The sequence below is a fragment of the Hypomesus transpacificus genome, chromosome 4, assembly GCF_021917145.1.
Source record: "Hypomesus transpacificus isolate Combined female chromosome 4, fHypTra1, whole genome shotgun sequence".
NCBI classification, from domain to species: Eukaryota; Metazoa; Chordata; class Actinopteri; order Osmeriformes; family Osmeridae; genus Hypomesus; species Hypomesus transpacificus.
The window spans coordinates 1,848,606-1,863,260 of NC_061063.1; the positions used below are offsets into that span (position 1 = coordinate 1,848,606).

At 38.2% G+C, this 14,655-nt stretch overlaps 2 protein-coding genes across 6 annotated transcripts; both read left to right on the plus strand.

The window, feature by feature from the left end:
* LOC124467269 (H-2 class I histocompatibility antigen, Q10 alpha chain-like) lies at window positions 1-4,392 on the plus strand. Its single transcript, XM_047019492.1, has 9 exons — window positions 1-194; window positions 740-1,012; window positions 1,107-1,394; window positions 1,571-1,849; window positions 2,042-2,158; window positions 2,326-2,337; window positions 2,580-2,603; window positions 3,546-3,623; window positions 3,837-4,392. Exons 1-9 carry the CDS (start codon window positions 137-139, stop codon window positions 3,845-3,847), a joined length of 1,140 nt encoding a protein of 379 aa, XP_046875448.1. The 5' UTR covers window positions 1-136; the 3' UTR covers window positions 3,848-4,392.
* Window positions 4,393-8,288: 3,896 nt separating this feature from the next.
* On the plus strand, window positions 8,289-14,615 carry LOC124467268 (H-2 class I histocompatibility antigen, Q10 alpha chain-like). Of its 5 annotated transcripts, none has more exons than XM_047019486.1 (14): window positions 8,289-8,598; window positions 9,757-10,029; window positions 10,124-10,411; window positions 10,589-10,867; window positions 11,059-11,181; window positions 11,352-11,363; window positions 11,606-11,629; window positions 12,004-12,081; window positions 12,263-12,298; window positions 12,434-12,496; window positions 12,831-12,893; window positions 13,185-13,244; window positions 13,429-13,452; window positions 13,801-14,615. In XM_047019486.1, exons 1-14 carry the CDS (start codon window positions 8,541-8,543, stop codon window positions 13,851-13,853), a joined length of 1,434 nt encoding a protein of 477 aa, XP_046875442.1. In that variant the 5' UTR covers window positions 8,289-8,540; the 3' UTR covers window positions 13,854-14,615. The 5 variants fall into 5 exon arrangements, with proteins under 5 accessions (XP_046875442.1, XP_046875443.1, XP_046875445.1 ...); XM_047019487.1 differs by having other exon boundaries at window positions 11,609-11,629; XM_047019489.1 differs by lacking the exon at window positions 11,606-11,629.
* The last annotated feature ends 40 nt before the right edge of the window (window positions 14,616-14,655 follow it).

Genomic DNA, 14,655 nt, shown 5'->3' on the forward strand with positions numbered 1-14,655 from the left:
AGGTCTGCAGTTCCTCATGTCTAAAACAACGCAGTTCACTACTGCCATGCTCATAAAAGGACATTGAGGTGGTGAAAGATCTACTATAATCTTTCTCAAATCAGTTTGGATAGTATCATTTAAAAAGGGGTTAAGAATGAATTTAAGTGTCCTAATCCTGATTGTTTTGGGGCCAATTTTGCCTGTTAAGAGCGGTAAGTTGTTTTATTGCTGTCACCAACGTTCTCCGGAATTGAGTTGTCAGAGAGAGAAGTTAAAAGTCTAGCACAAAGAGAAATACATTTATTTTTCATTTTATCTACCAACACGCTAGAAAAACAGCAAATTGATTGGAAATTCAACTAATTTGCAAAGATAATTAATCTAGTTTGTTCCTTAAATAAAACTAGCTTTCTTATTTTAATTGCATTAATTTATTTGTTTTATGTTTTTTTTTTTTATACAAATTGATTCAGTATAAGACTAATACATATTACATAAGAACATGCTTAAATATGCTGAATAACTGTCTCAGGTGACATTTCACTCAGGCTGTATGTATATTTGATAACAGATAACTTGTTGTTTTGGGGAAATAAGCATATGTAAGCATATGTCTTCTAAAGCTGTTTATTACTGATCAGTATCTACAGTGTACCCACCAATAGACAGAGTAATACACCTCTTACCATGTGGTATTTTAAGACACACCGTTTTCTTTTCACTAAGAGTCCTGATGTTTTTCTCTGTCTGCCTCCAGGACGCCACTCACTGGAGTATGTCTACACCGCCCTCTCCAAGCCCATTCATCAACATGGTATCCATGAGTTCACCGCCATGGGCCTACTGAACGACTGGATGATCGACTACTATGACAACGATCTTCAGAAGAAGGTTCCCAAGCAGGACTGGATGAAGGAGAAACTGGATGAAGACTACTGGGACAAAGGCACTCAGTCACGCAAGTTCAAGGAGCAGTGGTTCAAAGTCAACATTGGCATCCTGATGGACCGCATGCGTCAGAATGACTCTGGTGAGAACAAACACAGACCAGTACTCCAGTCCAATGCATCAATCACCATATTTGTATTTAGAAACTGTTAATTTGTATTCTTGTTTTGTCTCAGATGTCCATAGTCTTCAGTGGAGGCATGGCTGTGAGGTTGAGGAGGAGCAGGGTTCTGTGAGATTCATCAAGGGCTTTGACCAGTACAGCTACGATGGAGACGACTTCCTGGCCTTCGATGACACCTCTACACAGTGGATCGCCCCTAATGCTGCTGCTGTACCAACCAAGAGGAAGTGGGATGGAGAGCAGATCCTGAACCAGTACACCAAGGGTTACCTGGAGAAGGAGTGTGTTGACTGGCTGAATAAATTCAGGGGTTATGGCCAGAAATCCCTTGTTGAAGCAAGTGAGTAGCCATGATTAGTGTAGGTGTGTGCTCAGTAAACTTCCTATCCTAACAATAAAGGATTTCATCTTTGTGAGATTCTAATTAAATATCTCAAACAAGCAATAAATAATTACGGCTTTCTTTAAGAAATACATAGATCTCTGATTCTTTAACTGTGTTTATTTCCCATCCAGAGCCTCCAGTTGTACATGTGTATGCAAAAAAGGCCAACACCGTGGGGAATGTCAAACTCACCTGCTGGGCCACTGGATTCCTGCCTAAAGACATCATCCTGAACATCAGGAAGAATGAGCTGGTCATCTCTGATGGCGTGAAGTCTTCAGGAGTCCGCCCCAATGATGGCAACACACACCAGATATGGAAACGTGTTGAGATCTTAGAGAATCACCAAGGAAGTTACGACTGCTACGTTGAACATGTGTCTTTGAAAAAACCTGTTATCAATAAATGGGGTATAATGGCCTTATCTCCTACAATTTCAATTGACTGCAACTTTAACTTTTAGAGTTAATAATAAAACAATAAAAGCAATACGTTGATTTATGACACACCATTTAATTTACAGACAAAGACATTGTCTTGTTTGTCATTGCCTACACATTACTGGAGTTATTTTTCATGCATTTATTTACCTTCTTTTGCAGATAATGTGTGCTGTGATTGCTCTGGCTTTGGGATCGATCTTAAAGTTGGAGTTGCCATTTCTGTGGTCTTTGTTGCTTTGGTGATCCTGTTAGTCCTTTACAAAAAAGCCAAAATCTGTAAGTATTGAGGATATTGTTATAAATGTATGTTTATTATTATAACATGTTTATTAGGTTTGACTAAATTTGCTGTACCCATCAGTGTGTATATTTATGATAGCTGATTGAGCCAACAATATAACTTAATTATATTCTTTGTCTTAAAATTTGATTCCTGGACCAAGGTGCAAAGACAGGTTAGTTTTTCTCTCAGTACAGAATTGACTTCTTAACAAGAATGGTCAGTTTCAGTGCTTGAATATCTTACATATTTTAGACTGTTCAGATATATAATAAATATATATTGTATTTGTAAAACGTGATTGACTTGGTGAAACTTTACTGAAAGATATTTTAGATTGGTTATCAAATTGAATTTGATGTAGATGATGCTTGTTCAAACAACATTCTAATCTCGTTTTTTTTCTTTTAAAAACAGAAGGCAGCAACAGTTCTGATCCTGGTAGGTAGTCATACAATTACATTGTTGTTGTTAAGACCCAAAATGTTGTCTCTTTCAGCAGCCTTTTCCCAGTTTTATTTAGTGACTCATTCTCAACGACTGTAATACAATTAGAACTGTGCACTTATAGCCCTTGATTATCGGCTGCGCCTTTTACACACACCGTTTGTACCAGGGGCATAGGTTTGTTTTCAAATGTGGGTGGGAGAGGTTCTTTTTTTATAACTGAGGAAGCGGCCATTGAATAGAATTTTCTCATTAAAAAGTAAGAGGGACAAGGTTTCTGTTTTCAAAAAGTGATATATTGACACCTCCACCCCTGGTTTGGACATAAGCATCGGCTAAATCAATCATACCATGGGGACATGACTTGTGTTCACTTGAACCACTGAGCGGTGAGAAATGTGAAGAAAATATGTATCTCTTTCTGTAGTATTCATTTCAGATCCTGAAGAAGAGTAGTCAGAGGAAAGTGTTGTAAGCATAGCATTCAAGTGGCACCCTTAACACTCATATGAACATTACCTTTTTAATGACATATGCAGTTAAATGTTCATTGTTGTACATGTTTTCTTACATGATTAAGGCCCTTGAAAACTAGTTGTATGCTATTATGAGAGTATGATTTACAAAAAACTGTATCTTGATGATAAGAGCCTCGACCACTCATAGTATTGACAGGCAAAGCAATCATATCATCTTTTTGGATTCCAAAAGAAATCCGAAATTTGCTTTTGCGCTGACAATTTTGTTGCACTGTTGCACGACTGTTTCCAACAAGTGTGTTGTCACATGAGACCTGAATGTCATTTCCAACCTGACTGACATTTTTTTACCTAAGATCCACAATCAACCACTTAATGAAATCATAATACAATTTGAATATGAACATAACCAACAAAAAGAAAATACTACTTTTTATTTATAATTGTTTCAATTTAGTTTTGAAGCCCATCTACTCTCCACCAGGGGGTGCAGCTGCCCCCTCTACCCTCCCACCTACCTCGAACTTGGTTCCAAGTAAGACATGATTGTTACAGATGATGTTTCATACAATCTGGGACACCAGCTTGTTCATCATATCATTACAATGTTGTCCCTACAAAATGTACCACATAGTGCAAAATATTTTTGTGGAAGATATAAAAGATGTATCATAATACTAACTGAATGTCTTGTTTATGGTGTTATATCTGTCAAAACATTTCATTTTCATTCTCTTTTCTTTTTCAGAAAATAAATAAGGCAGTCACAACAGTTCTGATTCTGATAGTTTATTCATTTAGAAATGACATCATGTCAAAAAAAAAGCCTCACTTCTGCTTCACTTCAGTTTTTCACCTGAGTGAAATCTTGGGGTTTTGACTCTTGTTTCTGCTGTATTTTTCGGGAAACTCTTTAAACAATTTTCCCTCTTTTAAAATGTTACATCTTGGAAATACTGGGGATTAAGAAAACTGGAGGTTTCTGTATGAGATGAACACACTGCTCTGTCCACAATGTTGAGGATGTTCTCTTTCTAGAAAATATAAGGCAAAGCGTTGCAGCTCCAGGGTTTTGTGAAAAGATTTTTACATTAGTATACCTATTTTTATATTGCTGTTCAAAAGGTTTTATGCTCATAGCACTGTACTGGATTGTTACCGTATGTTATTGTTTTTAACTGTATGATAAGTGTTTACTTCACATGAAAGGGATTTTGTTTAGTTGTGTTGTTTTCAGAAATACTTGAAGTTTGAGATGCTTTAAATTAAATCAAATGAATAAAACTGAAACTTGTAAACGTTAAGTGATTCTTCCACATTTTCTGTCCATTATGTTTACAGTCAAGAGAACATGAAGTGTATGGTAAGAGGTCTGCAGCTTCTCTTGGAACAGTTCATTTCTGCTGTGTTCAGAGCAGTTAGAAGCACAATCCCCAGAGAAGTGGTGCTCCTAGGAGTTTACTGGTGGTACTACCATGATTCTTTTTCAAATGAGTTAAAAGGGGTTGAGAGTTAATTTAGTTGTACTCATCCTGGTTGTTTATAGCTGTTAACCGAGGTGAATAGGGCATGTTTAGAGCACAAAGCAAAACTGGGTTCACTGGCCGATGCTTCACCTGAAAATAACAGGATGGCTTCCTGTATGCACTTTCGGTTCCTATGGACGAACTCTAGCAATCCCTGCTAATTGATAACCCTGTGTTGCAGTGCAGGTCTGATGGGGACAGAAGATCAATCATCCTCACGGGCACACATGTACCCCGAAAAGAAGGACAAAGTAATGGTACAGCCCATCCAGGCTGGAGAAGTCTTGGCTCGGTGTTGGGCTTGGCCAAGGTCAGTAGGGCCTGCCAATATTCTTTGATAAAATCGAGAGTTGAGATAGAATATGCAAACCCCAGGATATTGGTTTACTACTTGACCCTTGGCGAGGAGTAATTATCCAATTGGGACCCTTCATTGAGTCTCCTAAAATCATTGCAAAAGCATAACGTACCGTCAAGCTTTGGGACTAGGATCACGGACTGTGCTGGAACATGCACTGTGGGATGGGGATTCCTCAATTATAAGCATTTTTCTAACATCTGTCCTGATTGCCTCCCTCCAGGCCTCAGGGATACTATGAGGCTTAACGCATACACTCACCCCTGGCTCAGTCTTTATGTCATGTTGTGAGCACGTTGTGTTGTATCTCATGGAGGTCCTGGAGTTGGCTGGGGCTGAGCTGGTCCCCCATAGGAACTTTGGGTAAAGAGGCATGGGCAGTCAGTGCTTGGGTAGCTGGAGCCTGTTGGGCAGGTAGCTAGGGTGACCAGACGTCCGGATTTCGGTTTTTGTCCTCCTTTTTGACCCTTCCTGCTCACCGTCGCAATTTACCACTCGCATAAGTTTTCCGATGCCAAAAAGAAAGACCTCCTTCTAACCTACGTGGAGTTCAGAACTCCACTTTGCCATAAGAGCAGCAAAGATCAATATCATGGAGGTCCTGGCGTTGGCTGGGGCTGAGCTGGTCCCCCATAAGAACTTTGGGTAAAGAGGCATGGGCAGTCAGTGCTTGGGTAGCTGGAGCCTGTTGGGCAGGTAGCCTGTACCAATTGTTTTGTAAGCTTACATGATGCGGGGATGAGCTTTTGTCAGCCCTGTTGATGTAACCTGTAGCTGACACATAGTGGCCTTGTCATTCAGCCAGAGACTTGCACTCGGAGATGGGTACCAGGATTAGCACTCATTCCCCCAGTTGGAAGGTGTGTACCTGAGCCATGCGGTTGTATACTTGGGTTTGTTTGTTGTATCTATTGGATATGTTCTCGACTGGCCAGACCTGGGCCATCCGGTGTCTCATCTTCTTGAAATGTTATATCACTATTCAGTGGGCAAACGGCTAACTTTCCCAAGCCTCCTTACCTATGTTTAGCAAACGGTGTGTAACCTAAAATAATCGATTTAGTTTACCAGTAGGCCTAGGCATTTAATGTACAATTGTCCTCAAAAGTGAAACTTACATTGTTACTGTCAGAGCTGCGCCATAACCAGAATGTGCGTAGCCTTTATTTATTTTGATCATTTGACATAATTTTGATTCAGAGGAATCAAATTGATTTTGTAATTGTACGTGACTGGTACTACGTTGCCTACATTTCAGCTAAAATGCCTAGGTTACCTGTATTTAAATAGTACAACAACATGACCTCAGCACCGCTTTAGGCTACATTGTTAAACACATTATAGTATAATTTGTTGTCCAATCGTATTTTTAAAAACATGTAAATAGTAATAACATTGATTGATTATAGCAAATAACAAACTAGTTTTAATTATGATCGTATCTACGTCACGTAGTAGGCTATATATTTAACCAAGTCAGAGCCGAACTTGCAAACATGTGAAAGCCATTTTTACCTAGCAACATGCATATAATACATCGGATTGGTTGTAAAATACAAGACTTGTACAATGATCCAGAGAGGAATATATACTTTCCGCCTATAAGTATTTTTTTGACAGAATAAACAATACAATAGCCTGTATACATGCAGGCTCTTGTCGAGACCTCGAGGGACAACTCCCAATTCAGTCGCTCGAATGGTGAGAACCCTGTGAAGGCCTTACTGTAAAAAGTACGTATGGAAGGAGCCGGTCCCAGTTTTTCCCATCTACCTCCATGACCTTTCGCAGCGTCTGCTTCAAAGTTTTGTTCAACCTATCCACAAGGCCATCAGTTTTAGGGTGGTCTGAATCTGATTTATCTGTAAAGTACAAAAAAAAACTATTTCAAACAGCGGACATAAAGCACACTTTTTGGGATCTCCACCTGATGGGTAAGGGAATGAGGGGTTCCTGACTGTGGGCTGTGACTGGGCACTCAGGCCAGGGCAGGCTTAACAGTGCTCTCTTATCACTTCTCTAATGAAAACGACTTTTCACTCACTCCTCTTGTGTATGCCTTAGTGAGGAAATGATAATAAACTTGAAACTTGAAACTAGTGTGCCTCTGGGATGTGCAAATATGCCATTTATAGAATAGCTAATAATCTGTCAGAGAACCAGCAATTGTCCTTATCTCTTCATCTTAACCACCACAACAACAGCCTACTCTTTGTAGAAAATGTTGCTGGTTAAAATCCCCCCTATACTGTGCTTTGGATGAAATAATCCTAATGCTAATTAATTATTACATTATCATTATAAAAGCATCTAACAAATGTAAATGTTGGTCATGAGGTCCTGACTTCTCTCAGCTTTAATGTGTCAGGACAAGGCATTATTATATTGATGACTTTCTTTGAAGATTGATTTCTCTTGCACAGCTTGTAGCATTTTTGAGTCTGCTCTAAACTCAATTTATCTGACGTTGTAGTATTGTATATCACTGAATGTAATTATTTTCTGAGAGTTTAAGAAATTGAAAAACAAGAATTGCATGTAAAGCATGCGAAAGCTTGTTTTTAATCATGTCCAAGACAAGACTGAGTCCAAGTATATGTGTACCCAATAAAATATAGATGTATTGTATCTACACAGTAACACTACTAAAGTTCATTTTTATGTCATGTGTCTGATACGTTGCAACAAAACCGCCAGGTTTTTGTATGTGTGCATTGTGTGTTAGACTAAATAGAATATACTGTACCTTATGAAGTATACAACTGCAAAATGACAATGTATACTGTAAAGCAGGTGGAATTCCCTTTATTGATTGAATCTTATTCTCAGTAGTGAAACTAGGAACTAGGAATGAGGTCTGACAAGAATCATTAATGTGATGCTGTTGTTTGGGTTCATCTTGACTGCCAAGGTTCGATTACACTGAGAAATGATTATCTGCGAAGTTTCACTGTGAAATACTGCAGAAAAGTACTTCTGTAACTAATGTGATGTTCTCCCCTAATCTCTTTCGAACTATAATGTACAGTGATAGACTATGGATGAATCGTGTGTGTATGCATGTCTTTCTTTTTTATTCCTGCTATTCATGAGTTTATATTGACACCTTTGAGGAATCATCAAGCGGGTATAAATGGAAGATGTGATTGCTTTTGCTTAAAACATAATAAACAATGCCGTTCAGTAAAAGGTCCGTGTATATTCATACGTGTTCCGTTATAATGATATAAGGAATTAAACTCAAGTGCACGGACCGTAAAACTGTACAGTAGAATTGTATGCATAAGAAATACCAACAATTTCAAAATGTTGTGGAAAAAACACAGGAATAACATGAATCTAAATAAATGATCCCACATGGGAACATCACTGTCACGTTAGAGAATATCCAAGGTAATCCCAGGAGTTGCCGGACCACACCCATGCGTCGTTAGACTTTCAGACTTTGGACATGTAGGTCTGGCAGGGTTCAAGATACGGACGTGGTTGTCTGCATCGAGACGAAATTCGTCCTAAAATCTCTAATCGTTATAATAGTTCAGGATCATCTCATGTGAAAGGAGTAACAATGCATTTAGCCGTTGCCGTCCTGGTGCTGCTTGGGTCGTTTTTACCCGTCAAAAGTGGTAAGAGTTCATCTATGGCTTCATGTTCGTCTTGTTTTATGGCGTAAACACTTGTTCTCTTCGATAGTCAGTAGGCTATGCTTTCCTGCGTTACTTACCATATAGGCTACATTTTCGCTCATAACGCTATAATAGCCAAGGATAGGCTACTCATTGGTAATACCGTTTTGTATTGTAGTGGTCGAAAACGTTCTGAAAAAAAAGGAAATGGAAACTTTCGTGTATGTTACCGAATTTTGCATCCTATGTATTCCTGTCCTGAGTTTCTTATTTCCAAACATTTTCGTTGGGGGATGCACATGAGCATAGGCTCTGTCGCCTGCGTGGGTTAGCCTATGTTTAACTAACGAAAGGGTGTGTAACCTAAAACAATCGATTAGGCCTACTAGGCATTAATGTAAAACTGTCCTCCAAAGTGAAAGTGAAACTTAGGCTACATTGTTACTGTCAGAGCTGCCCATAACCAGAATGTGCGTAGCCTATTTATTTTGATAATTTGACATAATTTTTTTAAACAGGTAAAAAGTGTTAAAACGGATTGATTATAGCAAATAACAAATTCGTTTTCATTAGGATCGTATCTACGTCGCGTAGTATATCTTGAAGCAAGTCAGAGCCTATCAAGCAGAACTTGCAAACGTGTGAAAGCCATTTTTACCTAGCAACATAGCAACACGCATGGATTGGTTGTAAAATATAACACTTTCTCAATGTTCCAGAGAAGAATATATACCTTCCGCCTATACGTATTTTTTTGGACAGAATAAACAATACAATAGCCTGTATGCCACAGTTCAATCAGACACGATTAGTTTATGATAACTGATTAAATATAATCGTTTGGGAGGGAAAATGAGAGGTGAAATTTGTGTAAGTGTAGCCTATTTATTACTGTGTATTACCTAACTTACACAGATACACCTCTGAACTTGAGTTTTAATTGATGTAAATCAGTTTTAATAAATGAAATGACTCATATATATGCATATTGTTTTAGTTTTATCGAGCAGTTTTCATCCAAGCTACAAAAAGGATTTAAATGTACAATCTCTTTATCTGCAGTCAAATGCTCTACCACTGAGCTCTACCCAACCCTTACCTAACTGTATTTTAAGATAAACCGTTTTAGTACTGCTGATTTTATATTTGTGTTGCTAGGGCGCCACTCACTGGAGTACATCTACACCGCCCTCTCCAAGCCTATTCATCGACATGGTATCCATGAATTCACCGCCATGGGCCTGCTGAACGACAGGATGATCGACTACTATGACAACGATCTTCAGAAGAAGGTTTCCAAGCAGGACTGGATGGAGGAGAAACTGGATAAAGACTACTGGGACAAAGGCACTCAGTCACGCAAGTTCAAGGAGCAGTGGTTCAAAGTCAACATTGGCATCCTGATGGACCGCATGCGTCAGAATGACTCTGGTGAGAACAAACACAGACCACTTCTCCAGTCCAATGCATCATCCACCATATTTGTGTTTACAAACTGTTAATTTGTATTCTTGTTTTGTCTCAGATGTCCATAGTCTTCAGTGGAGGCATGGCTGTGAGGTTGAAGAAGAGCAGGGTTCTGTGAGATTCATCAAGGGCTTTGACCAGTACAGCTACGATGGAGACGACTTCCTGGCCTTCGATGACACCTCTACACAGTGGATCGCCCCTAATGCTGCTGCTGTACCAACCAAGAGGAAGTGGGATGGAGAGCAGATCCTGAACCAGTACACCAAGGGTTACCTGGAGAAGGAGTGTGTTGACTGGCTGAATAAATTCAGGGGTTATGGCCAGAAATCCCTTGTTGAAGCAAGTGAGTAGCCATGATTAGTGTAGGTGTGTGCTCAGTAAAGTTCCTATCATAACAATAAAGGATTTCTATCTTTGCGAGATTCTAATTAAATATCTCAAACAAGCAATAAATAATTACGGCTTTCTTTACGAAATACATAGATCTTTAATTCTTTAACTGTGTTTATTTCCCATCCAGAGCCTCCAGTTGTACATGTGTATGCAAAAAAGGCCAACACCGTGGGGAATGTTGAACTCACCTGCTGGGCCACTGGATTCCTGCCTAAAGACATCATCCTGAACATCAGGAAGAATGAGCTGGTCATCTCTGATGGCGTAAAGTCTTCAGGAGTCCGCCCCAATGATGGCAACACACACCAGATATGGAAACGTGTTGAAATCTTAGAGAATCACCAAGGAAGTTACGACTGCTACGTTGAACATGTGTCTTTGAAAAAACCTGTTATCAATAAATGGGGTAACATGGCCTTATCTCTTACAATTTCAATTGACTGCAACTTAAACTTTTAGAGTTAATAATAAAATAATAATAGCAATACATTGATTTATGACACAACATTTAATTTACAAACAAGACATTGTCTTGTTCCTAATTGGCTACACATTGCTGGAGTTATTTTTCATGCATTTCTTTACCTTCTTTTGCAGATAATGTGTGCTGTGATTGCTCTGGCTTTGGGGTCAGTCTTATCATTGGAGTTGCCATTCCTGCAGTCTTGGTTGCTGTTATCTTGGTGGTCCTGTTAGTCCTTTACAAAAAAGACAAAATCTGTAAGTATTGCCTTTGTGGATATTGTTATACATTTATGTTTATTATTATATTATTTTTAAGTTTGATCAAATCTGCTGTACACATCAGTGTGTATATTTATGATTGCTGCTTGCGCCAACAATATAACTTAATTATATTCTTTGTCTTAAAATGTGATTCCTGGACCAAGGTGCAAAGACAGGTTAGTTTTTCTCTCAGTACAGAATTGACTTATAACAAGAATGGTCAGTTTCAGTGCTTGAATATCTTCCATGTTTTAGACTGTTCTGATATATAATAAATATATATTTTATTTGTAAAACATAATTGACTTGGTGAAACTTTACTGAAAGATGTTTTAGATTTGTTATCAAATTGAATTTGATGTAGATGATGCTTATTCAAACAAATGTAGCTGTAGCTGTGTTTTTCTTTTCAAACCAGAAGGCAGCAACCGTTCTGATTCTGGTACGTAGTCATACGATCACATAAAATAAGTTTTATGCTATTATGAAAGTATGCTTTACAAAATACTTTATCTGGATGATAAGAGTCTCGACCACTCATAGTATTGACGGGCAAAGCAAGTGCATCAGATCATCTTTTTGGATATCTAAAGAAATCCGAAATGTGCTTTTGCGCTGACATTTTCTTCTGTTTTTGCACGCCTGTTCCCAATAAATGTGTTGTCACGTGAGACCTGAATGTAATTTCCAGCCTGACTTACATTTTTTACCTAATATCCACAATTAACCACTTACTGAAATCAAAGTACAATTCGAATATGAACATAACCAACAACAAAAAATACAACTTTTTATTTATGATTTTTTAAAATTTAGATTTGAAGACTATCTACTCTCCGCCAGGGAGTGCAGCAGCCCCCTCTACCGTCCTACCTTCCTCAAACTTGGATCCAAGTAAGACATGACTGTTACAGATGATTCAATCTGGGACACCAGTGTGTTCATTACATCATTACAACAGTGCAAAATATTTTTGTAGCAGATGTAAAAGATGGATCATAATATTAACTAAATGTCTTGTTTATTGTGTTATACCTGCCAAAACATTTCATTTTCATTATCTTTTCTTTTTCAGATAAGAAAGAAGGCAGTGACGGCAGTTCTGATTCTGGTAGTTTATTCATTTAGAAATGACATCTGTAAAGTCATAAAAATCTGATTGTGTCTCACTTCTGCTTTACTTCTCTTCAGTTTTACACAAGTGAAATCTTGGGGTCATGAATCTTCTCTCCACTTTATTTTTCAGGACACTCCAGTGGTGGGACCCCATCTCCGACTGGCAGCACTCAGAGTATCGGTGCTTCTGCAGGTTAATGTCTTTAACATGGCAATATTTCCACTCATCCATTTGTTTCTTTGGATGGGATGACATCAAAGCTGTTTGAAGGGAGTGAAACTATGCTCATCTCGTATTTACTTTTATAGTGCAAAATATTTTTTTGTGGCAGATATAAAAGATGTATCATAATATTAACTAAAATGCTTGTTTGTACTGTTATATCTGTCAGAATATTTTGTTTTCAATCTCTTTTTTGGATGTTAAAGAAGGCAGTGACAGCAGTTCTGATTCTTGTAGTTTATTTATATAGGATGCAAGAATGAAAGCTTGGGGTCGTGACTCTTCCCTCTGCTTTATTTTTCAGGAAACTCCAGTGGTGGGACTGCATCTCTACCTGGCAGCAGTGTGGTCAATTTTGTGTCTGCAGGTTAGTTTCTTTAACATGGCAACTTTTCCACTCATCCATTAGGTCCTTCAGATGGGATGACATCAAAGCTTTAAGGAAGGAGTGAAACTGTGCTAATCTTGTATTTACCTTAATCCATGTTCATTTACTGTCACAAAATCATGAAATATTTCATGTTAAGTCTACAACACGGTAAATTTGCAAAATATATTGAAAACAAAGTTGTTAATTAAATTGTTTTTCACCCAGTGATATTTGAGGTCATTATGGACAAGTGATGATTATATTTAACAACTTTTCTTGGTCCTTCAGGGACAGCAAATGAATCAGCTGCACCCTTACTAACCAAGGACTCCACACAACACATGGACGGTCAGTGTAAAGGCCTGGCATGCTCCTTAACTGCAAGCCCTCACACCATTTTAAAAACAAGACATTTATTTTTAGAACTGCTTATAACAATTGTTATCAAATTGAAATAGATGTAGATGATGCTTGTTCAAACTAATGTAGCTGTGACAACATTCCAATCTTAATTTTTTTCTTTTCAAATCAGATGGCAGCAACAGTTCTGATTCTGGTAGGTATTCATACAATTACATTGTTGTTGACCCAAAGTGTTATGTCTCCTTCAGAAGCCTTTTCCCAGTTTTATTTAGTGACTTGTTCTCAATTACTGTAATAAAATTAGAATTGTGCACTTCTAGCCCTTGATTATCGATGGTTTGTATAGCTCTTTGGATAAAAGCATCAGCCAAACGAGCTGGGGCATGACTCCTGTTCACTTGAACCACCTAGCGGTGAGAAATGTAATGCTTGCTGAGGCCTTGATAGCGGTAGTAATGGAAGTTAAGAATTTATGACCCTTTACTGTATGTAAATGTAGTTAATAATTGTGCTTGAATTATTTGTTGCTTGTCTTCTTCAGGAGCGGGTAGCCGTAAAAGCCTATCCCAGTCTTCCAGGGAGGAGGTGGTGTAGTCTCCCAGGCTGTACCAAAATCAAGTAATTCATTTGTTAGTAAATCTAACAAGCATATTATTGAAATCATTAATACACTCCAATTTAAAGGGACAGGTGTTGCTCAGTGGTAGAGCATTTGCCAGCTGAGCAAGAGGTCCCAGGTTCAAATTCACCCCTGTGCACTGCTGTGGATAAAAGCAAAGTGATTATATCATTCTAAAACGTTTGTGGCAGTATAGAGGTTGGAGGTTGCTGGTAGAAATCCTTGAATGGACTATGAGGATCAGTGAGTTGGATGGCAGGCCTTATGTGGAGGATACCTTCAGTAACCTCTCAAGTCTCTGAAAACACGAGTTGAAATCATGACTGATTATGTGTGTGGAATTAGCATGTAGAAGAGTGTGGAATGTTGTGTTGTCTCAAAAAAAGAAACACAAGAAATTAGTTTGTACAATGTGTGGTATAATAATTTAACTTGATAATCTGTTTTGAGTCACATAATTTCACTATAATGAATGCTAATAGGATATTGCGACAACTTTATTGGAGCCTTTTGTTGCTCGTATAATAAGCTTGATGACTAAAGGAAACAATGACTAAAGACTGAATAAAATGTTGATCGTAAGCTATGATTCTTTTGCACTCTTGCTAATAAAAAAGTATTCCTCTTGTTTAAAGATACATTGGAACAACTGTCTAGGCTGTGTTTCCAAGCAGGCTGTGTGTGACTTGATATTTTTGTAACATTATTAATGATGAAAATAAAAACAAATAATTGCCTTCCAGTTTGTCTATTTCCCAATAAACTCAGAATAAACAC